Raw genomic sequence first — 27414 nt, forward strand, 5'->3', positions numbered from 1 at the left:
TTTAAAGAGCACTGGAATCCTGTGGTGCCTCAAGAGCCATTGATCAAAAAGAGAATGGAGCAGGAATTAAAGCCCCGTGCTATGGTTTCAACCAGAGCAGATTTATATATTATAAGTAGAAATAAATAATTATGCATTATATGCTTACCCACATACAAAATATAATATAGATGCGGGATCCATTTAAAATTGTGTTTAAAAATATCCCCAAACACTGTATCATACCATGCTATCTCCTAATACTGCCAAAATGTCTTGAAGTTTCTATGCTTTCCTGGGTCTCCAACAGTGTGAAACCTCCCTTGACCTGCTAGCCAGCCTTCAGAAGAAGGAGCAGCTGGGAATCATTGCCCTGGGCATGCTCTGGGCTCCAGAACAGGGCTAAGTATCTGCCATGACCCCTGGCAACCTTGCTGCCTGTGTCTCCCTAAAGCCTATTAAATTATCCACAGTACCTGCAGCCTTCCCATTGTTATGACAACTCTTTGAATTCTCTCCCAAGAGAGAAGTGATGTCTTCGCCAAATATCTTCAGGCAATTTTCGATCAAAAACTGTATGAGAGAAGCCTGTAATGCAAAAAGAACACAGTGGGGTGCTCTTTTTCATATGGAAGAGTTATAGGTCACATTTTGTTTATAAACCTTGGATCTAACCAAAACTGTGAAAGACTTCTATGAAAAATTCAGAGTTGATAAAAATATATAGAAACCCAAGTTCTCTAATAAATAACATAGAGTGATGCTTTCCATTGTACTTTGAGTACAGATTTTAAAATACTACTAGACAGAGGGCTAAACTCCTACTTTGTGGCCTAATTTAATACCTAACATTGTGATACCAAAGGTTACATCTTTAAAACTAGGATAGTTTTCAAAGTAACCCACTTTCTAAAAGTTTACTTATTTTCTAAAATTTTGCTTCCAGAAAATATTGGGTTGTAACTTAGGAAAATATCTGATTTAGATGTATAAAGCAGTGACAAAATCCTATGATATCCATTTCTTAAATATGGACAAATATTTTTTGGAAAGTGGATATTCCTGTGGATTTTTTTTTGAAGTTTTCTTTTGTTTTGTTTTTGAGTAAAAACTCACAGGGCTGGGGAGAAAACATGTTTGTCTAGCCGCAGTCCCTTCTCATGTCTTACTTTGAATAATGCTGGCTCTTGGCATGAGCTTGGGGAAGCTGTCATCTTATTAGGTATGTGTGGCTTCATCAGGATGTTTTGGAATATCTCACTAGTTTCTGTCTGATGTAGCGGAGGCAAAAGAGTAGTCAAGTGTTTTTCTAAATGAGCCACAACTTGCAGAGCAAAGCTATGTGTTTGGAGCCATGGGTGCTCTTAGTGCCCAAGCCACCTAGGATGTGCCAGTAACGACCACAGGAACTGGGGGTTGTTACCATTGTGTCATGAGGAAACCATGTCTTTGCGCAAGGTTACAAGCTCTCCCTCAAGGATCAGGCTGAGATTTGAACCTTGGCTTGTCAAACTCTGGAGCCCAGGTCTTTTCTACCATATTACATCACTCCTCTCTCTTTTGTTTAGTCAGTCTAGTATTGAATCTCCTGGATGGGAAAGAAGTGACTCAACTGCTCTGCGTTTCCCACGTTAAGACCCCTTCCCATATTCCACCAGAGAAGCATAACAAACCTGCCATTCCAAGAAAGCCTAGGAAGATGTGCACTTTTCAGAACTGATCCATCCAATTTACTACTACACATTTCAGATTCAAAGCCTGGATTATAAACCCGAGGGGACACATATGAGAGCTCTCCCTACCTTTTTTTTGAAGTTCTCTTCCAATTCCAACCTGCAGGAATTAGGTGGACAAAGAAGGCTTGGGGCTATACACACTGATAATTCATAAGCTGTCATCTGATTGGATGAGGATTGTTGCTCAATGTTGTAGAGCACTCCGAAAAGGTATCGCAAGAGAACAACGTTCACTTTTGGCAGCTGGGCTAGAAGCCTGAAGTCAGAAAGATGCACTTTTAAATAAGGCAAGTCACTGCACTTAGCAGCTGGAAGTATAGAGATGGAGAGCAGAGAACATCTTTCTAGATCTAGTATACAGCCTGCTGTAGCAGAGTTCCAGGCATGAACGTATACAAAAATGTTTTACCGAATTCAATTTCTGAGCTAACCCACTCCGTTTAAATGTTTGACAAACTTTAGGTTATGCCACTGGCTGTTGATGCACTGGCATCTCTTTGGCCACTGACTTTTGTCTACCAGTTTCATATATTCAGAAGTTATACAATGACTAATGAGTCAATGTTAATAAGGTCAGGAGAAGTACAATAATAGCCATAAGGCATGTCTGTATTCTGAAACTGCCCTCCATGGGTGACAAGAATTGAAACTATGTGGCATTGAATGTTATTTTAGTGGTCAAAGTGGCAAGAAGTAAACCAATATATTCCTAATAGTATATTGGCTGTATTTCTGAGCCATGACCAGAGTAGAGTAATTATTGCATCATTACCTCTGGGCTGCATTTATTTTTTTCTTCTCTGTCACTTCGTCAAGAACACGAAGCCATTTTTCATAGAGGTCCGATGAAAGTAAACTGCCTTCAATATTTTCAAGAAAATCCTTATGTGGATAAAAGAAAAATACACACAGACACACTCACATATACAAAATATATATTGGAAATATTACAGAGAAAACACTTAGTTGCAAACTTCAGTTCAGTCTTACTTCCGTCATAGATACCCAAACTGTGACCCACATGGAACTCTGCTCTGATTCTCCATTGACTTGTACGTGCAAAAGCAGGTGTGTGGATTTTCTCCAACAAACATGAAAGCATCAAAGCAGAGCCTAAGCTTCAGTGTAAATGAGGACAAAGCTCCCTTGTATCATATAGCACTTACTCTTTTGTGTGCTTTTCTGCAAACTACTACATAAGCTACTCTCATAATTGTATCATTCTTCCTTTCCTGAACTATACAAAAGTAGAGAGTCTAATGGCAAACTCGTGATGGTCCTGAGGATGTATTCATTTCTAGTGTAGGCCAATTCTCCAGATAGTTTGGCATGATACTATTCAGGCCAAGGTTGCAGAGTCTGATTCTCCACAAAGATTAGTCAACTTTAAGTAGGGAAAGCTTCAGGAATGTCTAAGAACTCTATGCACACGTGGTCACCATCTTCCTAGTCTGTGCCTATAACACGGGAATAGAAAAGACCCTATTAAACCTTGCTAGAAACATCAATTCCATGTGTGCACCTTCAAGAGGGCAACACTTATCATGCTATTCGAGTACCTAATGTATCATCATTCTTTCCCCTGTCTCTTGATGCCTATATATATATTTAGTGGTGTGTTTTACTGGACCTCAGTGTAGTAGTGGTCAGGGACTATTGGTATCTTTCATATAGTTGAACAGAAATGAGGGACAAGAAAAGACCAAATGTGACAAGGAAGGACCACATATGACCTTGATTGTAAGAGTGTCATCATTACTGCCTTAACTTAGTTTTGTTGAGAGCTGATAGCAAGTGCCAAGGTAGATGGATTAAATTCTCTATTCTAGTTCTCACTTCTTTCTCCATTCCCATTTTAGCAATAGAATGGGATATCTGTGATGTAGCTGTATAATTTCCAAATTAATATAGTTCTTGAGTTGATCTATTGAATTTTCAGAATTCCAATCTACTTTTGTCTGTTGCACCTACTCCAAAAGTTAGGTTTATCAAAACTGGCATGTAGCAAGAGCTGGCTAACATGTCGTTATAACCTTGGATGGTGGGCTAGACATCACAAATATTAACTAAAGGATGCCTAGGATGTGGTGAAAGGAGACACAAATGGCAAAATCATTCCTCCATGACTTATAAAGTAAAAGGCATCAAGAAACAGGAGACAATGCGACAATGATGGTTAAGAATGATTTGGTCACCTCACTGAGCCTTTTTGGATTCCTCATAAAGTAAACATTTGCTTACTATTGTGAAATTCCCTACCTATTCTCAAATTTTTCGTATGATTTTTCTTTTGGAAACTGCCTTCATTAGGATCGTGGTGAGGATGTCATCCAAAGCAGGATGTTTGCTTTGGTAAATATTATGTATGTGTGAGTGTATATTTTGAAATTTCTTAGTATTAATAGTATCATATTAGTATTAGTATTTTGCATGGAGTCCTCAGGTAGGCTGTTTGTGGTGAAAACAGAAAGTATTTCTAATGTATGGGGCTTTTAACTCCTACAGTAGCTTCCTTAAATTTGATTTCATGAAGTGTTTTCCAGTTTGACAAGTTCTTAATCAGTTATGCCTATGTTGGTTCCTGGGCAATCATAATGAAAGACACCATCACAGCTTCAGTTACCCATGTGTGGTAAAGCTAGACCTTTCCCCACCTTTAAAACACATGCTACCACATGAACAGATTTGCTGTAACAGTTAACTCTGTCCCCAGAATTTAGTTTCTCTTTTAGGATTCTGCAGGATTTTATACAGGCTGATTTTCTGAAGATGCCTTCCAGGAGTGGTCCTTTCCGATTGATCACGGAAAGCATATCCTGTAGGAAAAAAAGAAGAGCATATACATTTTGTATCCCAAGCCCAGAGCAGAAGCTTGTTTCCTTTTAGAAAGAGCTAGGCTATTGGATGGTGTACGGTTTTAGAGCTGGAAGGACTAAAGTCAATTTAGATTCTTTAGTCAATGTCTCTCTATAGTTTCTACCCAAAAATCCACCGTACAGTCATACACTGAAACATTGTAATCACTTATTTTAATCAGCTTTTTCATTGAATTTGCCCTTTTAAATCAAACTTCTGTGTTTCAAGGCCTTTGTGGAATCCTCGCCTGTCTCCTACTTTACCAGTCTTGGCTCCTTATTCTCTTACATAGATGCTCTTCCCCCAGTATGGAAATCTTTTTGCCATACTCATTTCCCATTTGTTGATTCCTCTTTAAGTGATTGTATCCTCCATTCCAACTATCTCTATTTCCCTTCTTCCTTAAAAAAAAAAAAAGCTCAAAAGCTCTCTTCTTATTATCTGATTACATTTCCTTCATGAGTCTTTCACTGTCCTTTGCTCTATCTTCATGTCCCCTCCCTGCAGTGTAGAAAGATAATAAGGGCTGGAGTCTGATAGACCAAGGGATCGGAAACCTATTATGCTTCTGATCATTTGTGTGACCTGGGGCAAATGTGAACTGTACTGAAAGCTAATTCATTTGTAAAGTATGGAGGATAATAGTTCTAGCTACCCCCTAAAATTGATGTGATGCAAGGACGGGGTAGTAGCAAGCATGGAACTAACGTGGTTAATTTCTTCACACCTAGGATAACATTCCCAAATGTAGTGTAGGGTTGCAGAGGTCCTGGGTACTCAGGAAATTTCCACACTGACAATTCAGTACACCGATTTGAGATAACAAGGGCAAACTCTGTGGCTGTCATTTAACATCCTCTTTTAGAATTAGCAGATTCATATATGCCTCAGGATGAGTCTTTATGCTTAGGTAAGATGTTTTCAGTTGTTAGATTAAGTAGACTCCGTTGAAGGAGACCTGAGACTACTGTGAGTTCAGGAAGACAACAGCAGAATGTGAAGATGATTCATGCACACAGAGTCCATTTTGACTGATCTGAACAGGCCTACATGGGTCTCGGTGGAAACAAGTGGAATAGGCAAAACGTTGTTCTGCTGTATTGGCCAAATGACTCTTCAGTAGGTAAATCAAATGACACTAGCAAAGCTTCTCAGCCAAAGCCAGGGACTGTCTAATGATTTCTCCATTTGAGGGTAGGTTTGCATGAGAACACTTTGCCTCTCCAAGGTCCCTCTCCTCAGGAAGGTAAAAAAAAGACCAAACTGAGACCTACCAGTATTGGGAAGGGCAAGTTGTCCTTATCACATATATTTGTGAGTGAAACCCCAAAGAGCTGTTGTGGTATTGCCGATGGTGCAACTCTGCACTGGTTTTTCTGGCAAGTGCCAGAGCGCCGCCAAAAGGCCCAGTCTCTGAAAGCAGAGCTTTTCATGGTCTGGCCTGAATCTAAGGAAGAAGGGAGATTAGTGTATTTTAATTCACTTAGCATTATTTTCACCATTGCCATTTTGCAGCGTGTTCGTTGTAGTGGCTAGAAGAGTGAAACTGAGTCATTTGTTGTGTAGAACTCTCCACGTCCTGATGTTGGCTAACAGCATCCTCATGGCATTGATAAGTTCTTGGTCATATCCTTCAGACTGATGGTTAAACCTAGAGACTCGATCAGACTCAAGGTGAGTACTCCCTGTGTCATCAGTTACTGCCAGTTACAAGGCATCAGGAGGCACTGAACCTGTAGATGTGTTTTCTACTGGAGTGATCAGTGGGTTCAGGTGTCAGATCTGATTTTAAAAGCTAGAAGGATTTGGTATGCAAATCAGGCTGAGTTTGGTACTCCTCTGCTTTCACAGCCAGTCTCCCCTCAGCCCCAGATTTCCTCTTTGGTTTCTGAGTGCTCAAGTTTCTACCATCCAAAGGATCTGCTTCTCAGGACACAATCTGCCTGAGCCCTACTTCTATGTTCCTCTGCTCTGGGCCATCTTCAAGGATGACTTGCTGCAGTCAGGGTCCTTGGGATGTTGTCATTACATGCTGGCTATGTGGTGGCTGTGTTTTCTTGTCATATCCCACTAACCCACCCAGAGATGATGTTTTTGGTTAAATAGGTTTAACATTTACTGAAAGGAGCCTAAACCACAATGAAGTGTGGAAACCTACTTCCTCACACACACACTCAAACATATATGTAAATATACATCTACACACAAGTCCCAGGCTTGAAAGAAATCATAGAAGCGAAAAAAACAATGAGAGGTTATGAATGCACTTATAGAGGTTATGAATGCATATATATATTATATATATATACGAAGGCACCAGTTTCCAGAGATGATTTTTAATTACTCAACATTCCCTATGAAGGAAGAGCTTTCCAAAGAAAAGGTGACCAGCAGTGAAAAGCTGAGTTCAAAGTTTCTAGTGCTCAGCTGTGAATGTTTTCCTTTGAAGATTCCTTAACATTGCTTAAATAACTGATTTTTGAAGAGTCCAGAGATGAGCCAAGGTTTCGAAGGATAAGCACATGAGGAACATTTCACCAAATAACCTTGAACACCCGGCCACTTGGCTTTTCTGGGATGTAGTGAGTGCATCACCACCTCCACTCATGTGGGTGCCAGCACTGCACCAGAAGCATCCTGGTCCTGCCACTTATGAAGCTCAGCATTTTAAAGCTTCAGTTTGCTCAACTTTAACATAAATGATGCTACCTACAACTCGTTAAACTAAATATATGATATACTACTCAGCACAAGGCATGGCTCAGGGCAGGCTTGAAAGTGCTCTGAGGGTATAGAGAAAGACAGGAGTTAAAGGTCTTCCCAAAAGATTTAAAACAAGGAAACAACCTTCATAGAAATGAGTTGGGTCTTGATGTCAGACTTTTGAATTTTTCTAAGCTTGATTTTGGGTAGTTTTTGCATTCTTTCCTATACTGTTCCTCCTCATTGATGACAATAAGCTCACCCAGAAAGAATAAACTGTGTGTCTGAATTGTGTTTAAGCATGGAGACATGAGCCAAGGGAAGGCACTTGAAGAAAAGCAAGCGGCTCACCTCTCCCTTGCTTGTTCTGGGCTGGGTGCCTGGGCTTCAGTATGAAATGGATTTGCATCTCTGTGATCTTCTGCTCCAGAAGGAGGGACTCCTGAGTTGGGGAAGGAGAGATGGAGTCCTCTGCTTCCTTTGGCAGTGCTTTAGTAGATGGAAGATGGCTCATTTTAATTCCATAGGGATGTTCATGTCCTGTATGGAAAGAAACCTGAATATTTAGGATGATGGTGATGGCTGTCATCAAACTACCTGAGTGTAAGCATCACCCTATTTGTATATGTTGGTATTCTTGTCATCAAGAAAAAATTTGTATATGTTGGTATTTTTGTCATCAAACCAAACCTGAGTGTAAGCATCACCCTATTTGTATATGTTGGTATTTTTCTGGGACTTCTAGATAAAGAAGGCTGTGCCTCCTCAGTGAGCATCATATGCACCCTTGTGGGAACACCTTACAGAAAGCGTGTGCCCAAGGGAAAGATTTTAAGAAGAGAAAACAATTGAAAGCATGTTACTTTGCTTGAAATACATATATTCATGAGTGCAATAAACAATGCTGACTTTTGCTGGGTAACTATCTGAGAATGTTGAAGGTTTTCTAGTTTGTGCCTTGACACTAACTACATCTATACATCTTAGGCAAATTACTTGACCCCGTCGAGCCTTACACTAATTCTTTGAAATGCTTGTCCACACACAAACTTATCAGAGTGAATATATTAATAAGCATTGGTGGTTAATATTCTTATTTTTTATTTTTATTTTTTGGTTAATAAATTTTTAAATATTTGGAGTATATATATATATAGAATTGCTATCTTCACTATTCTCTCCAACAGAATGTCAGTCGAACAGATTTTTTGTTCATTTCCTTTTGTCAATTCTCCAGCCAGAGCTACTCTAGAGTAGTGGGATGGGTTGCCCTTATGCTTTATGGTTCCCTTCCACTGCTGCCCTCCCTCTATGGGGTGTCCTGCCAGGCAATGATCAGAAGGAAGGGTGTGCAGAGTGGGAAACCCAGAAGCAAACTGTAAAACGATGGTTAGAGAATAGAAAACCACACCCAGAGCTATCCAGAATTGCCTGCCAAGTGATTTGTTTTGCTCTTTTATGCTTTAAATTGTTTTTCCTCTCTAGAGAATTCTCAAAGACCCTATGAAATGATATGGATTTCATTTTTTAAGAATAGAATGAAAATTCTCATTCTGTCATTCCAGATTTATTACTGAATGTACCTAAAGGAGCTTTTGCTGTTCTTTTCATCCGTCATGAATGCAATGTTCACAAGAATCACAGGGACTTCGCTCCATTAAGGAAAAAGAAGCTTCTATGACAGCAATACAACCAAACCAAGATAACCAGGAGTTAATCCACAATTGAGAATTGAGAGTATGTTTTAAAAAATGCATTTTTGAATGCTCTAATGGATCATCATGAACGACAGGCTCTTCAGATTCCTTAGAGCTGCGTTCGTGTGTGAAGCTATTCAAAGTCTCAAAAGTTACCATCTACATCATTTTATCTAAATTAATGCACTTTATTAAAACATATATAAGTATTTAACTTTTTTCCTTTTTACTGCTAAGCAACTATTTTTTTAGATTTTATTTATTTATTCATGAGAAACAGAGAGAGAGAAAGAGGCAGAGACACAGGCAGAGGAAGAAGCAGGCTCCATGCAGGGAGCCCAACGTGGGAGTCGATCCCAGCTCTCCAGGATCACACCCTGGGCTGAAGGCAGCGCTGAACCACTGAGCCGCCAGGGCTGCCCCTGTCCAACTTTTACAAAGATGTCAACATTAATTCAAAACAGGAAGTGGTACTGAGGGGTTTTGTTCTCAGTGATGAGCTTTGTGACTCTATAGTCTAAGACTGGGAATATATATTTTGCAGAAAGAAATTGGTTGTTTTTTAAAAAAAGGAAATTGGTTGTTTAGATTTCCAGATTATTTGAAAAAGAGTTATAGCTTCACAGGTTTATTAAAAGGATAAAAAATTTCATGTAAGAAGGAATGCTTTAAGATTTCTAGAAGAGATTATTGTCACCATTACCATCCATTACTATACTTCAAGGCCTGCTACCAATCCTGTCTTCTTTTTCTTTTTCTTTAAACCCTTCCATTACTGGAAACACTAAACAATTTTGCTAATCCAAAGATTTTTTTTTCAGAGAACTTGTGCTAATAACTATTTTAGAAGAGGTGCAATCTGTTTATCAATAACCTTAAGAACAGTGATGGAAAAAACCTGAGAAACAGCAAAGTGCAGGCGATTTCATCAGTGAAGATGAGAGGAGTTTAAATGTGATTATCTCATTTTCCTTATGATGCAGAGAAAACTGGGCACAGGGCAGGGGTGTTAAATACATATCTCTACCTGGATTCAGAGACATAACTGGATTTTAGAGAATTCTCACAAATAGAGGCTTCTTAGCAGTTAGGAACTAGAATTCAAAATTGACATATGAAAAATAAATGTATGGGAAAAATTCCAATCCATTTTGCTTTCATACCTAATGAGTAAATAAGTAAGTAAATAGTAAATAATCACACTTTTTCAAGACAGCTCTGTTTGTCAGGTAAAAAGAAGTAGAAACAAAAATTTACATTTCTCTCCCTCACTAAATCATAGCTGCTGAATGAAGAGATGTTATCAATGCCTGGGCAACAGTACCTGGTAATTCTTTATTAAACATGTGAGTGAATATTGCATGTGATTTTCACTTTTAAGGATTTTGAAGCTTAAGAAAGAACAACCATTACTTTGAAACTTAGAGTTACAATTTTGAACCTAATCAATCCCATCTTAGATTTTCCCTGACACTTACCAATTAGTGGAAGTTTTTCCTTGCCAGAACTCGCCCACAGCTGGAAGTCGTTCTCAGAGCCCTTGGAAACAAAAAGAACTAGGTGTCAAAACATATCTTTCACAGTACTTGAAGAACACATTTCCTTAGCATATCTGTGTTTCCAAAAAGAAAGAATTGGGGCCAGGATAAATGGTATTTGGTCCATGGAGGTAGCTATAGTACTTGTTAACTAGTTCCCCTCACAGCTTCCAATAGACTGTCCCAGATTCTTGCAATTTTTGATAAAGACCGGGAAACCACAGTACAGCCAGCCCCTCACTTTGTGGGTGGCCCATGGTGTAAGAAATGAGATTTGTGTCCCTTTACTATGGAGTAAAAGTCTCATCTCAGAGTCCTCTCTTCTGCTGTCTCTAGACTCCTTGGATAGCGTTGGCCTTTGTCTCCAAATGTCCCTGCCCAGAGATGCATGTTGTCCAGAGAGCCATATACTCTGCTATGACTAATCCTGAGCAAAGTACCTTGAGAGGCATCAATAGCTCAGCAGCCCTGAGCCAAAGGAGACAAATGCCCAAGAGACATTGAGGAGATAGTGGACGGAAGTCTGCCACTGGCTTTGGGGCAGGCAAACTCCACTTTAGGGAGAGAAAGGATGAGGACTCTAGGCAGCATGTCAGATGCAGAAAATGATTACTCCCAGCACAATTATTGCCCAGTAATACTGAAAATCCCAATTGTTTGAAACAAACAATTCTAAATTATAAAGATTGCTGAACTATTTTAAAGAGTCTTCCTGGAGACTAAAGCAAAAAAACGTTTGAAATGGAATTATTGGTAATAGTTATCATGTGCCCTTGACTCCTGATTAAAAATCATGGCCTTCACCTTATGAAGGAATGTCATAGGTATGGGCACAGACACAGATACACACACACACACACACACACAGCTAAATCTGCTCAAGATTGTGTTGCAAATAAGAAGTAAGAGCTAATAAGGTAGGGTAGGGTTTGGAAATGCCATGCTGGAATCCTTTAAATCAGGTATACATAAAGCCAAATAAGCCCAGTTCTTCATTAAAATAGAAATTCTTTGCCTAGTGACATTGATCGCTTTAAGTAAAGAAAATCACAAACATGAAATAAAATGAGTTAAATCATTAGTCAATCTCCCCACCTTCATCCCTCAAACCACTCACTCTCTTTTCCAGGATTTAATTCTTACTTAGGGTTTCTATATCATACAGGTTAGAAACGTATGTAAAGATGTGCTTTAGTCAGTACATATAAATTCAATTTTATTTTGGATGTATTATTAAATGTTGTTTGTACAGAAATCATTGATTTCTTCTGCCAAATTCTCGTTGCTCTGAAATTTTAAAGGCCTTTATTATACCATTGGCTCAGATAGAATTTACAAACCATCTTATGATTATGTCACATCACATTTACAGAGGATTTTGGATAAGAAGCTGTGCTTTCCAAGTGCTCCCTTTGGTTCTCTCTATCTATCACTGTCCCTCTTTTTTCCCTTATAAAACCTCATCCTCAAATATCTTTCTCTTTCATAAAAAGAGATCAGCCCCAGATCCATGGTCTTATTCAGAACTTGTCTTTGTCTTGACCAGTTGCTAAAGGGTATGAGCTGCTTCATCCTCAGGATCTGCATCAAAAGGAGGTAGCTTGTAGCCATGTAGTCTTTATGTCAAAATGTACAACAGAACATGTAATTTAGGATTCATTAAACGGATTGAGTCCTTCCTTGTGTGATAACTAGGGTCAATAGGGATGGAGACGTATCAGAATTGAAAACACAGAAAGAAGAGTCCAATAGAGGAGGAAATATTTAGAAATTTAGAAACAACAATAAAAAAGAAACTTAGAAACATCTTTATTGTCTGTATTTAAAATATATACAGTAAACTGCATATTGTTATTAGCACTCTAAAATTATAGTCCAATTTTAGGCTATAACTTTGAATTTGCAGAAAATTTCAAATGGGAATATAAGAATAGCACTCATGTATAAGCTAATACTATAGCTTCGCTGCCTTCAATTTCTAAAGTTGGAAGGAAAAATATGAGTATGTTATCCACAATAATCAGCTGTCTTATGATGGGAGGTGCACAACACCTACACACACACACACACACACACACACACACACACACACTCACAAAACTCAAAAGTCAAAGTTGGTTCGTAAACTAAAAATAGATAGTAGGCAACTTACGGTTATTCCCAGCATTGTTAGTAACATGTTGATAGTGTCATTTGCTGTGTCGGAATTTGTCACTGTTACAGTTACGGACTGTAAAAAATAAATAAGAAAAATTGCTACAATTTTTTTAAAATTTAAAGCATGTGACCAAATAATTGTCAAATTATTATCCATACTCCAAAAGTAAAGCTTGTTTCCAGGTAATGACAAAGTAAAGCACGTGTAGAACACGAACCCTTAATTATAATTTCATTTTTTTATATAACATGAAGCTAGTAGGAAACATGTCAGTAAAACATATATTTCCCTCCAAGAATTTGTGGCATACAAAATACAGCAGCTGAAGCAAGGAAGAGAAAAATTGAGAATTCTAAGAGGGCACATGGGGTGACCCTCAGCTCCATAAGGCTATTTCCAAAATGGTGGGAGGGGGATAGTATTAAAGGAAGGCACTAGATACTTTCCTCTCTTACTGAGTTGTGTTTGTATAGTATGGCTTAGTTCCTTTGTTTGTTTGTTTCTGGGTTTTTTTTTTTTTTGGCTTAGTTCCTTTGTAATTACATAGTCGGTTTCAGTAAAATCAGATAAGAACTGGCTATGAAAGACACTTTTTAAAAACTACTATTTAGTCCATATTTTCTTTGTCAGGCATCATGGTTAACTAAGACTTCCATTGTTGCAATCTCTTAAGACTGATGAATCTAGGAAATGAGACTGGAAATGTTAGAAGTTGATGTTCCATTCACAACTCTGCCAGCAAGTAGGTACTTCTAATACCTCTCTATCAGACCATACATTGAGAAACTGCTCCATACAACTAGGAAAAGTTTAAAGAAAATTTTCTGAAAGGGGTTAATAGCAATCTGAGATGGATCTATAAGACTATCTGAATTACAAACTATCTGAATTACAAAAATTACGAAAGTCATATAAGAGAATATGTAACCAGAACATTTACTATGCATACAGTTTTTATAACATGTTTAGGCAATGGGGCCTGTGTCCTTCGGGAAACAGTGCATAAAGAAGAAACAGCACAAGTGGACACCCACAGGCCTTGAAAATATTAAAAGCAAAGTTAAAAGAAACTCTTTCATAAATCACTCCTTGTCCTTTCATTGTATTTTTCTTCTTATGAATTGAATGCAATTGCTTGATATCACAGATGGTCCCAAAGTAATTCAATAATCATTCAAATAGCAATTCAAATAGTAATTTAAGGGATGTATGTATATTTTCCTGCATGTTGTAGGTTCTCCCAACAGACAAATTCCATTAGATAGAACTCTCTCTAAACAAATAACTTCAGAAAAATAAACTATTTTTTGAAATAATTCAAAAGAAAAAGAAAACTTAGGTTATGTTCATGAGTCAAAACTGTTACTTAATATATGAAGAACCAGGAAAATGAGATCAATTTTCAAGAGCTGAAGCCACACCTGAGATGATCTCGATGCTTAGACTATTAGCCAAACACAGCTATTACAATAATGCTCAATGATACAAATGAAAATATGTTCACATTAAACAAAAATAGAGGCATCATAGTATAGAAATAAGAAGTATTAATGACTTTTCCTTATTTGAGAGGAAAAATATTTAACATAGAAATTTTTATCGGAAAAATATTTTTATTTATTTATTTTTTTTGAAAAATATTTTTAAAAAATTTATTGACTAGGCTACATTGCATAATGGAGATGATGAAAAGAAGTCAGTGATTTGAAAATAGATACTAGAAATTATCCAGTGTGAAGAAGAAAAGGGGGGAAAAGATTGAAAAAAAATTACAGAGCCTGAGGGATCTCTGAACAATGTGAAAGTGTCTGATATGGAAAGAATGGAACTGTCAGGAGGAGAGAAAGAGAAATAATGAGGAAGGAAATATTTGATGAAATAATGATTAAAATTTCCCAAATTTGGTGAAGACATAAATTTACAAATTCAAGAAATTCAGAATATGTCAAATAGGACAGATTCAAAGACAACCATGCTTAGGAACTTCATAGCCACTCTGCTAAAAACCAAAAATAAAGAGAAAACTTGAAAGCAGCTAGAGAAAAAATGACAAATCACCTACTGAGGATTAATGTTTAATCACAGACTACTCATCAGAAAGCATCAAGACCAAAAGACTGGAACATCTCTAAAGGACTAAAAGGAAAAAAATTTGCAAACAAAATTCTACACCCCCAAAAATATCCTTCAAGAGTCAGTGTGAAATAAAGCCATATTCAGATAAAAGAAATTAAGTAAATCTGTTTGCAGCAGTTCTGCACAAGGAATGCTAAGAATCATCTTTCTAGGATGAAGTGAAACAGTGCAGTGGGAAACTTGGATCTTTAAGAATGGGTGAAGAACATCAGAAATGTTTATTTCACCAAAACTATACCTCAATAAAGTTGATTTTTAAAAATCTCAAGGTAATTTTCCAAGGAAAGTTCTGAATGTAAACCACTGCCACAATTGATATCAAAGGCAGAGACAAGAATGTGCTCTGCTGCTAGAGAATTCTCTCTCCTTCATGCAGTGCATCTAGCTGGCACTTAACAACAGATCAAACTATTTGCATGGCTTTTGCTTTAGCCAGGAATACCTTTTTTGTTCCACCTTCAAATGCTGTTTTGTGTGATCTAGAGCTACTTCGAACTATAACAACAACCACAAAAAATACCATTTAAAGATACCCAAAGTATCTTGTTCATCACTGTAAATGTCTTGGTTACTGTACTACAATTTCAGAAATCAAATTTTACACACAAAACTGGGCCAATTGGTTTGATTTTTTCCTCCCCACAGTATAAAGAAATTGAAATAGAAATATGCTGATCCCTTAAAAGTGTCATCCCTCTTAGTTCAATTCAATCCTGATATTCCTTGGAACAAAAGACTTTTTGAAACTCCTCTGCATTTGACATAACTACTCAATAAAACACCTGATCCTTAAGTGGATCCTGTACTAGAAAGGAGACATTATTGAGGTCAACTGACAAAATGAGAATGGGAATGGCAGAGTAAAGTATTACGCCAAGGTTAAATTCACTAAAGGTGATAACTGTAGAATATCTTTATTCTTAAGAAATGCTTAGGTTTAAGGAAAAAGGGCTATAGTATATGTATGACCCTCAAACGTATGTATACACATACATGTAATAGACACAGAGAAAGAAAATAAATGATAAAGCAAATGGAATAAAGTGTTACCAATAGGTGAATCTGGATAAAGAGTATACGGGGTGTTTTTTGTATTACTTTTATATTTACAACTTTTCTCTGAGTTTATAGTTATACTAAATAAAATATCTGGAGGGGAAAAAGGACTGTGGAGACAATCCAGACCATTCTGTATGTAAGTGGTGGCCCTTGGAAAAAATGATGGTTCCTTCTAAATCACTGTATTACAAGCCACTATAAGCAATTAGAAGGATCCAGAGAAATGTCATAGACACATAACATCTAATACTCTTTCCTTGCTTAAGCACTGTAGTATGTATTCCTCTTGCTTCATGTTACCTAGGACACAGTTTTTAGGTCTATAAAGAAGTACATGGAGAGGGGGAAAATACATTTTTCCTCATGGCACTTTTCTAAATATTCTCTCTCTCTTCCTACCTTTTGCTCTCTCCTTCCTCTCTCCCCAACTCACTGCTTCCTCCCTCTCTGTGTCTCCACCTCTATCCCATTTTTTCATTCAGTCAGAATTAGGAACTCAGAATTTAATTGTTGGTCTTAAAAATACTTACACAGGCACAGTTCTTGATGTTCTCAGTGAAGATTTTGAGGGGAATGCTTTTTGGCTGCTCCTTCTCTTTGGCTAGCATGATGTACCTAATCCAATTCGATAGTAACCCAAAAGAGAGTAGGATAAATTACCTTACTTTCATTTTTTTTTATTTTTTTTATTATTACCTTACTTTCAAATCAATTTATGTTGATCATATTTTCAACATACTTCGTTATTTTTAAATGCATATAAATAAGCTCAGCAAAAAAAAATTGGGGGTTGGAAGGAAACATGCAAAAATATTTCAGGAAAATAAGCTGTGACTAGGAAAACAATAGATCACTCTCGTCATGTGAGATTTGACCAGCAGATCCAGGCACCAAAGCTTTCCTGCCTAGACCGGAGGGCATACTAGCACCTTCAAATGTAGGAATGAGAAGTTGCTTTGAGCATTACTTGGTAGGGTAAACTGCACTTATGGAAATTTAATATATGTTTTGAGAATAATGTTAGCTATAATCATGAGGTTGGAAAGTGGGGGAAGATGAGAGTAATAACCAGAATTTCATTAAAAAAATAAGCAATATATGGATGTAAAGGAGAGCAGGTTATTTGTAGTAATGGGCAGGGTACAATTAAATAAGAAATCATTGGAGGATAGTGTAACAATTCCTACTAAGGGGAGGGAACATAGTTTGGGGACACTGCTTTGAAGAGATCTACATTTTTTTCATCATGGGTTAAAGACTTATAATATTACACTGACAAAATACCTTTGAAGGTAAGAACGCCATTTTTCCTTTTGTTCTGAAGAGCTGCAATTTAAAAAATGAGAAGAAAAAAATTGAGGAACGTACGATACTCCTACTAACATATTAAGATCACCACTCCAGACTAAAAATATGAGCAGCCCGTTGTTAAGGGATGTGGATGTGTAAATTGTACTCCCCTTAGAGTGGTTTTGATGGACTCCACTCTTCTGTGAGTGGTATTAAAGCAATGGGAAGTAGATCCTAAAGAGGGAGAAAAGTTGATTTCAAATCTGAAAACTTAATTGTGACTATGTGATGCAAGCTATGAGATCACGGGCATGTTGTTAACCACTCTGATATTTAGTTTCCAGAACTGGAAAGGGGTTAAATTATAGCTCAGAGTGTTCCTGCAGCTGCAAGGGCTATTCAGATATAAAGAATATTACCATTCAAATTAAATCACATTTAAGAAATTTAGCAATTTGATGGAACTGTCTTGGCTCAGAAACAAGAATATCTTTTTTGGAAAAAAACACCTGTAATAGTTTTATTTCCTTATGCATATGGCAGATTGTAATATGTTAAATTAGTTCCTAAAAACCTTATTCTTCATCACTGTGATCTTCTGAGAAAGATCAATCCCCTGATGCAAAATTACTAAAGATTAATATTTTCTCTGCTAAAATTTTCACAGCATTTAATATCCAAAGTTGCAAATGTCTTAAGGCTCATTCACACGTGGACTTATCACTTACCAGCATTCTTTTTTATTGTGGTAAATTACACATAAAAGAAAATTGACCATTAGTGACCTTTACTATATTCATCGTTCTGTGCAACGATCGTGACTGAACATGTTTATCACCCCAAAGCAAACATGTGTCTATTAAGCAGTCACTCTCCCTTCCCTCCTGTCCCTAGCTCCTGTACCACATTTTGTATATTGTTGATAAAAACTTGGTTTCTTCTTTCTTTCTTTCTTTCTTTCTTTCTTTCTTTCTTTCTTTCTTTCTTTCTTTCTTTTGGGACAACTACAACAGAGTGAGGTTCAAGGTCTCCTCTCCAAGATCCTGCCCTCTGATTCCCAGGAGGTATCTGCATGTTTAAATCACCGGAATAGATTTCTTGAGCAAGTACTATTAAAGGGTCCAATTAAATTTGAGAAATTGCTTTTACACTCCCAAGTTAATTCCCTTAACAACAGTATGTAATTATACAAATAAATTGATCATGCCATTGAATACTAGGTTGCCTGAATTGCTGTGTACAGATTATCTTAGTTGGTAACGATCTGAAACAAAATATGATTCCATTGAGGCACTAAACTCAGATTATTCATTTGATTCCATTGAGTAGAGTTTAGTTGTATAAGACACATTCTTAGGCTGACATGAGGATGGGAATGTGGCTCTCGACCCTGGATATCCTGAGCAGACACCTCTGAGTTTACAGGGATCATGCCACACTTGCATCTCTGTTTGAAACATCCACACCCCAAGCCTCATTCCTGTTTTACGCAGTTGCACTTAACACACTGCTTTCTTCTCCTCACCCCACTCCACCAAAATCTCGCAGGTCATCATAAAGGTAAGACAACAAAATTTGAAAAACCATTGATCAAAACCGAAGGAAATTACTCCAGTAGTTCCCACTATACATTATCTACTTGTTTCCTTGTGGATATAAGCACCTTCTTACGCAGAGTACAAGGCAAAACAAGTGTCATGGGAGGTCAAGAAGTGAGTCACCAGCTTGGTAGACAATAGATTACAATGTTATCCTTTTCAAGCCATGTAGATACAGGACACCAAGGCATCAGTCTTACCTGAAGGTGGCCACGAAGTTCACCGTGGGCCAGCCCAACACAAAGGACCTCCCAGAACGGATGTTGGCATCTCCCACTGTATCCATGCAGTTGGCAATCCACATGGTGTTCAGTGGTATTTTCTTTTTTATCTTAAAGTTTTTCTTATACCTAGAAAGATCCCAAACAAGACCTCTGTTAGTTCATTTCAAAAATGTTATGGGAGCAGCTGTGCTCTTTAGAGACCAGTTCTCACTGCTCCAGGGCAAATCATGTCTCCCGCATCTCTATTACCCTCTGTGCACACACAGAAAATGGTTAGATGGGCCTTTGCAATGTGTGTGTTGAGCAAACTCTGGCTTGGAAACCTGAAAACACTTCCTCTAAAGGCAGCAAATAGCCATATTTTTGAATGGTGAGTATTGAGTAACCACTGTATATTTTAGAGCTTTGTAGGAAAACCATTCATTCATTTTCTATTGCTGGATTTGTTACTTATTACAGATAATTTTTATGGCTAATATTGCAGTTAATTATTCATTTATGACTTGCATACTTCAAAAAGTGTTTGAGGGGCTGAAGAAAGGTACCTGATACATGACTTATAAAAACAGTTATATGCTTTTTTTTTTTTCTTAAGAGAGACAAACCAGGGGCACCTGGGTGGCTCTGTCAGTTAAGCATCCAACTCTTGGTTTTGGCTTGGGCCACGACCTCAGGCTCTTGAGATCATGTCCCTGTGTAGGGCTCCCCATTCAATGAGGAGTCGGATTCCTCCCTCCCTCTGCCCCGCCCCCCACTCATGTTTACTCTCTCTCTAAAATAAATAAATAAATAAATAAATAAATAAATAAATAAATAAATAATCTTTTCAAGAGTGTGAGGAAGACAGATGAAATCAAAACAAAAACATAAGCTTGGATCAGAAAGATTTAAAAGTTACTTTCAACGTTAATTTACAAAATATTTTCTAGCCTTTGAAGCATAGGTTATTTTCAATTTCCCTTCTTAAAATTTTGTCCATACCATTTTCCCTTAGATTCTGGCTAAAACAAAAAAATTGTTAGCCTACAGACTGAGCCCAACTGAAAAATCATCCATCCATCCATCCATCCATCTGTCCATCAATCAATCCAAGATCAGTGGTCTGGAGGTCTTATATGTAAGTCATGGATACTTCCCGTTTCTCTGAGGAATAAGAAGGGGTGAAATGGGTTTTTGATAATTTCTACCTAATCCTCTTTGACTTCAAAGATGAAAACCACCATTGATTTATTTTGGCTGATTAATTGATTAATTTGGTTAATTCATAACTTTGACTCGCAGGTGGGCTTGAGATTTAAATAGTTACAAGTCCTATAAGGAATGCCTGGGGAACTTGGATCCTCCACTCTGGAACTCCTTACTATTCAGAAACACATGTGGAAAACACTGAACTAAACTGAGATGAAAGCCACCTCATGTGCAAAAATCCCTATGGCTCCACTGATTCATGGAACAATTAGAGCTAAACTCTTCAGTGGGATTTATGAAATAAAAAAAATCTTTTAGGAAGCCCACTTGAAGGATAATCTAGATTCAAACTTAGGACACAATGAATATAAATATGATGGATACCAACATCTTTCCACATTTTTTTATTTCAACATTACACCCAAGTGCTTGTATCTCTGTGCTTGAAGATTTTTATGGAACATAGTCAATTAACAGATAAAATCATTTTTCTAGATAGTAATTCCAAAGGCATTGTCACGTCAAAAATATATGGCCAAGGGGAATGATAGACAGGTATCTGCTTGTTCTTACAGATTTTTTTCTTTCTAATATAGGTATCTGTGTATATACAGACACCTAAGATCCTGTGTGGAAACTTCCAAATACATTGACCTGGAAAAATCCATCCAATAACCTTAGTTCAATAAGGCACCAGGATTAGTTGAACCAAGGAATTTTCCTAGAGCCCAGTGTGTGGTTTCTACTCTCCTACAACGTTTTGAACACTTATCATATGCCAAGCTCTGTTCTAAATATTTTATAAATATAAATATAAAAAATTTAATCCTCAAGCAACTACACTAGATGGTCTCTATTAGCTCCATTTTACAAATAAGGAAACTCACAGAAAGTTTAAATAAATTGTCAAATGCAGGAGACAGGGTTTGAACCCAGACAGCCTAACTCCTAAGCCCATGTTTGTAACCACTTGACCGTGAAGTAACCTTTTCATCTTTCCTACCCTCATCCTCATTTCTGTCCCCAGAGCCATCAGGCTTTCTCGTGGGATTTACACTGGGAGTGAGAGGATAAATCTCAAGGCATTATATCAATAAAACCAGTTGCTAGCTTGGAAATATTTACAACGTGTACAACAAAGCTTTATACTTCAATAGATTCTTCTAAGGTCTTACTGTGTTTCTTTACTCTCAATCACTGACCCAATTGGATTATCTCAGCAGAAATTAGAAAGTGTTAATCTACTGTAAACTGACTCAAGAAGAAGAGGAGGAGAACTGCAGTTTTTATTTCTAAAAATAGTCATTTATTATAGTTGTATTAACATGATGTCCTTCTTGCTTTCCACTACCTTAATCTTTATGCCAGAAGGTAAGCCCCAGTGAACTGTGGAGTTTTGCAGGATTCTAGGGAGATTTCCTCTGTTCCAAGATAGAGGCATTCTCTTACAAATGTTGGGAGAAGGGGTCATAGTCTATTCTGTAACTATTCGTCATTTCACCGACAGTGAGTTAATAGTCATCTTCATCTTTTGACTAAATTAAATTCATTTTTTATTTCATTTCTACATTCCTTAATAACTAATGATGAGGAATGTGATGTTTAAAAAGGGTGTGATCTAAGTTCAGTCCCTTTTTCTAAATTATTCACGGGTCTCTACTAGTACAAATACCTTAATATTTTATCAAATAGATACTATTCTCTCTTTTTTAAAGATTTCATTTATTTATTCATGAGAGACACACACACAGAGAGAAAGCAAAGACATAGGCAGAGGGAAAAGCAGGCTCCCTCTGGGGAGCCTGGTGGGGGACTTGATCCCAGGACCCCGGGATCATGACCTAAGCCAAAGGCAGACACTCAACCACTGAGTCACCCAAGGGCCCCAAGTAGATACTGTTCTTAAAAATAAAATAATTTTTATTTTAATTTTTAAAGTACTTTAAAGTACTTTAATTTTTAAAGTAATTTTTATCTGAAAAATAACTTATTTAGCATTCTAATGAATATCAAAAGTGATAAGGAAGGTTCCATTTGACTTCAATTCTTGCGAACACAAGTTTCTAGTGTATGAAAGAAGTGACAAAAATCCCCAAACAATTTTCACTATTATTAACATCTTGTACAACTAGAGAAATAGAATTTCTTTGTGAAGAAACAAACATTTAATTCCCCTCATTGTTACACACAAGCCAAAATTCACTAATTCTGACCGAAAAATTGGTAGAAATTAATCAACTATTTATTCAATTTCTGTTAAATTCTGTAGTGTCAACCTAAAGATGAGAGAGTCTCCAGCTGAAGCCTGAGGGTGAGCTGAGGTAAAATGGAACCTGGGTCACCCTACCCCCTTTTTATTGCTAATTGGAAAAATTAGGCACTAAACTCAGATTATTCATTTGAATAGATTGATTGAGGGTATTGATTCCTCCATGTAAGACCAAGGCATGACAGGGATTAAATATGTTGGTTATTTCAGGGGCTATTTCTTTTTAGTTTTTCCTTCTAGAAGAAAAGGTAAATTTTTTCATATTAACAGTGATCATAAATATACCCAAATATTTACTATGGGAATGATCTCATAGTAGTTTTCTAAAGATTGTGGCAGGCATTAAGTGCTGCCTGCTACTGCTATGGATGAAATGGTGTCTCCCTCCCACTGCTTTCCTGCCTTCTTACCATAAAGCCCTCTCTGCCAATATCATCATGTTTGGAGATAGAGCTTTTGAAGGTAATTAAGTTTAAATGGGATCATCAAGGTAAGGTCCTAATCCAGTAAGATGGATGGTCTTGTGAGAAGTGGGAGAGATCTGTATGTGTGTACATACATGCATTGAGGTAATGCCTTGGGGCACACAGTGAGAAGGCAGCCACGTGCAAGCAGAAAAAGAGCTCTCACCAGAACCTGACCATGATGATATCTCGAACTCGGAATTCTAAAATCTGTGTTCTCTCTATATCAAAGACCTTGGCTTAAATATGAAACTCAAATGCCTGTGATCACTTACATTTTCTAATATTACCAATGTATAATATAAAGTATATAAGATAAACTTTTGGGAACCGAGTCCCTTTCAAAGAACATTAACAAGTAAATTGATAAAGATTTTGTCATATAAAAACCCTTGAGTAGACATAAGGACATATCTCAAAAGCAATATGTGAAAGATGAAAAATGTTCAACTTGTTTTGTCTTAATGAACTATTCGAAATAAAAATTCAGCCCTTCAATAGAGGCAACTCTCTAGTGGAAAAACAACACTATCTTTATATAAAAATCTTTTTAGCAGAATATCGTAGGCTCTGTAAAACCCGCTGAGAGGTAGGCAGCACCCAGGACAAGAAATAGTTCTGGTAAGAAAAGGAAAGTCTTCTCCTCTCCCTAAAGGCTATAATACTTACAAAGATGAAAAAAAAAGAAGAACATATTCCCCTTACAAATTGAATATGAGTGGTCTGCAAGGTCCTAACAACCAGGAAATGAGTTTGCTATTTGTTAGCATGTCTCTTGGGCTAAGGATGGAAGGGTACAACATGGTATGCGAGGAAGAACATGGCCTTGTGATGAAGGCAGGCCTGGGTTGGAATCTCTTGCATGATTTCCCTATGTATGACTGGACCATTTCTGAGACTTCCTCTGTCCCCATTTTCATCTCTGCAGCCTGTCGATGATAAAAAAAAAATATGTGCCTTGGAGTGCTGTGAGAAAAATTTTCTTTATGCATGAGAGATACACAGAGAAAGGCAGAGACATAGGCAGAGGGTGAAGCAGGCTCCCTGTGGGGAACCTGATGTGGGACACGATCCCAGGACCCAGGGATCACGACCTGAGCCAAAGGCAGATGCTCAATCACTGAGAAACCCAGGTGGGTGAGGCATCTGTGATGTTCCTAGTGTGGTTCCCAGCATGCATCCCGCATATTTTGGTCTCCCATACTCACTTTGGTTAAATAAAGAGAATGGTAACTAGTCTGCATTTTTAAAATAATGACATGGGCCTCTATCAAGAGGAAGAGAGTCTTTCATATGGACCTCATGCCAAGGCCTGGACATTCTTTTTCTCTTTGGCCTCCTTATGACATCACCACCCTCGAAGTTACATCTATGGGCAATTTCCCTAGTCTCAAATATATTTTACTACTATCTTTGCCTCTGATTTTTTGATAGCTATATTTCCTTCATTTTTCAATTCGCTAAGCGTTCTGATCTATTTGTTACCAAGCAGACTGGAGTTAGTTGTTCACTCAATGTAAAGGAAGGGTTGCTTTCAATAGTGAAAGAATCTAGGTGTTCATGGAATGTTGTATGAAATTCAGGAAAAAAGAGAGAATAGAAATGGTAGCACCACATAGTGAATAAAAGCCTGTGCTTTGAAATAAATAGACCTGATTTCAAATGTAGACTCTGTCCATTACTAATATGGTAACCTGGGCAGATCCATTAGACCTCTGAGCATCAAGGTTCTCCAATATAAAAATACTCCCATCTCACAGGGTCGTTGTAAGGTTGGACAAAATTAGGTACATAAAGTTTTTTAGCATAGTATCTGACATGTAGTAAGCCCCTGATAAATTACTATTAATGTAACTCAGATGAGTATAGCATTTTGCCAAATTATTACTAGCATGTCTTACCTATGACATGGCATAACTGGGATCTAGGGTGAAAGCAGTAAAAAAAGAGGGAGTTAGTTTTTTCGCAAGACCATAGCTTCTTGATATTTTGTTTGTGGGAGTGTTCTTTGTCTTCCATGTTTTGTGAATAATGCAAACAGAGATGGAGTAAGTAAACAGGTGACCTTCCATGAACTGCTCCCAGACGTTTATTGAGCAATCATCATGTTCTAGACTGGATATTCGATGCATTTGTGTTCAGGGTTGAGAGGAAAGTGCACACAGTCGATTCTTTCTCCTAGATTCCATCTATCTGCTCCATCTTTTTTTTTTAAAGATTTATGTATTTATTCATGAGAAACACAGAGAGGAGAGAGAGAAGTAGAGACACAGGCAGAGAGAGAAGCAGGCTCCCTGCAGAGAGCCTGATGTGGGACTCAATCCTGGGTCTCCAGGATCACGCCCTGAGCTAAAGGCAAAGATAAACCCCTGAGCCACCCGGGTTAACCTGCTCCATCTTTCCTTTTTACTAAACTGCTAAGATAGAGCCCTGATACCATCCATCAGGACTATGGCCTCCCCTAACTACTCTCCCTGCTTCCACTCTTGCTTACCCATCCATCTATTATCTAGCAACAGTCAGAAAAATTTGCTAGAAATATAAATCAGATTTGGTCAGTCCCCTAGTTAAAAATCCTTTGGCAAAATATTTCCACTTTTTTACCATGGCCTGTGAAGACCCTGTGTGACTAGACCCCTGAGCATAGTATCATATCTGATAGCATGGCCTATGCTCTGGGCTCTAGTCAAATCAGGCTTCCCTGAGCCCCTCTCTCTGAGGGGTCAGATTGTACCCACGTAGGCCTGCAAGTCCCTCAGCCTCGACGGCTCAGGCACATTGTCTGGGAATGTGGCTGCTTCTCTTCTCATAGATTTGGTTTTAATGCTCCACCTCAGAGAAGCCCTCCTAGACTATTCCTCTCTAACACGTTCCCACCCTCTCCGCACAGCCCCCTATCCACCTTCTATCAGCAGCACTAATCATTATCATTCCCCCTCTTATTTTGCCATTTGTAAGTCCCAGGCAGGAGAGACATTGGCCTGTCACATTGGCAATTGTATTTGCTGCAGGGACATGACACAAAACAAGACCTCCAGAAGTACTCATGGAATGAAGGATTCAAGCATTGGCAAACACAAAAGGGAAAAAATGTAATGTTTTCGAATAGTAAGGGTTAATGGGAATGCAATTTTTTGGAGAATCACAAGAGCACCAAACATGGTACACCTACTTGGTATTAGACATCAGTAATAAATCGCTGTACAAGAAAAGCTGCCACTTCTTCCTCCTCCAGCCTTTCTTGAGCTCAATGGGACCATGGATGAGCAGGGTACGAGTGGCACCCTCAGATGATGTAGTGCTTTCACTGTGGGTGTCCACCTCCACAGACGAGCTCTTCCTACAACACATCAAACACAGAGCAGCTAGTTACTGGTCAAATACACAATATAGTTTAATGCCAAGTTTCAAGGTTCACACAACACTAAAATGTAGTCTCAACCCCCAAAGCAGAGCTCCAGAGCTCAGGATCAGGGATTCCTGAGTTACCGAAAGCTATAGAAAGTGGTGAGGACACTTGGGAAACTGATGCAGAGGGAGGACATTTTCAAGGACAAAGCCCTTGGGCCTGCCAATACTTAGAGGTGTGGTGGAGAAAGCAGCAAAGCTAATTGTGAGCCATTAGGTAGGCAAAAGCCAAGAAGCCAAAGGTAGAGCACATTACAAGAAGGTGAATGAACAACAACAATAAACAGGACAACTTGTGGCCTAATATAAAATAAAACAACGTGTGAAGAATCAATTACAAATTGCTTTTATGTTAAGATAAAATGAAGATAACTGAAGATCCTGGAAGTTGACCCCCATCTTATCTAATTCAATATTCAAAATTGGGGTAAAAATTCTCAAAGATCAGCAAAAATATTGGAAACCTCAGAAAGTTTCTGAACACAAGAGTTTAGCTATTCCTTGGCTGAGCTCTGACAGGAATTCCTGGTCAAAATAGGTAAAACAACACAATTGAACAGAATGTAAAAATTCTTTCATAACTAGGACAGGTATTTTCATAGACCCACTGAAAATTCTGTCTCATGGAGAGAGAGAGTTGGCTCTCTCGTGGAGCCAAGAAAGTGTCTCCGCCTCCCCCAAGGATGTATAAAGCCTGCTCCCTTCTGCTCAGCAGCACTGAATCTTAAGAACAGGAGCAGCTTTTCAGGAAGCTGGTGCTGAAGTGACTACTTAGTTTCTATGTATTAGAGGAAACAAAAGAAAACAACAGTTCCTGTTATTGCCGGTCTGTTTGGATGATCAGAAATAGTGTATCAGAAGACTACCTCATGCGCTGAAGCCTTGAATGACCACCTGTGAGCTCAGCATGCTTTCTGATTGACAGGAACATCCTTTTCTCTTCAATTCGTGGGACGGGAAATCAAGGGAGTCTACAGCACTTGGCAGAGTACTGTCAACTGCTTGAAGCCTCAAGATTCCGCAGCGGTCCGCGGTCACTGCCATTATGATGTCACAGATTCAAAGCTCATGCTGTAACTGCCAAACTGACATACTGGTTTCCTTTTCTTGG

The 27414-nt window shown here is 38.0% G+C and overlaps 1 protein-coding gene across 1 annotated transcript; it reads right to left on the reverse strand.

Moving 5' to 3' along the window:
- Positions 1-1742: 1742 nt before the first annotated feature.
- On the reverse strand, positions 1743-26440 carry LOC140598725 (rho GTPase-activating protein 20-like). Its single transcript, XM_072757252.1, has 12 exons — positions 26385-26440; positions 26068-26235; positions 18951-19100; positions 17147-17188; positions 16393-16477; positions 12662-12739; positions 10450-10510; positions 7626-7814; positions 5846-6018; positions 4370-4531; positions 2488-2597; positions 1743-1971 (listed from the first exon to the last, which is right to left on the reverse strand). The coding sequence occupies exons 1-12, from the start codon at positions 26438-26440 to the stop codon at positions 1743-1745; spliced, it is 1503 nt and encodes a 500-aa protein (XP_072613353.1).
- Positions 26441-27414: the final 974 nt, after the last annotated feature.

The sequence above is a fragment of the Vulpes vulpes genome, chromosome 4, assembly GCF_048418805.1.
Source record: "Vulpes vulpes isolate BD-2025 chromosome 4, VulVul3, whole genome shotgun sequence".
Classification (NCBI taxonomy): Eukaryota; Metazoa; Chordata; class Mammalia; order Carnivora; family Canidae; genus Vulpes; species Vulpes vulpes.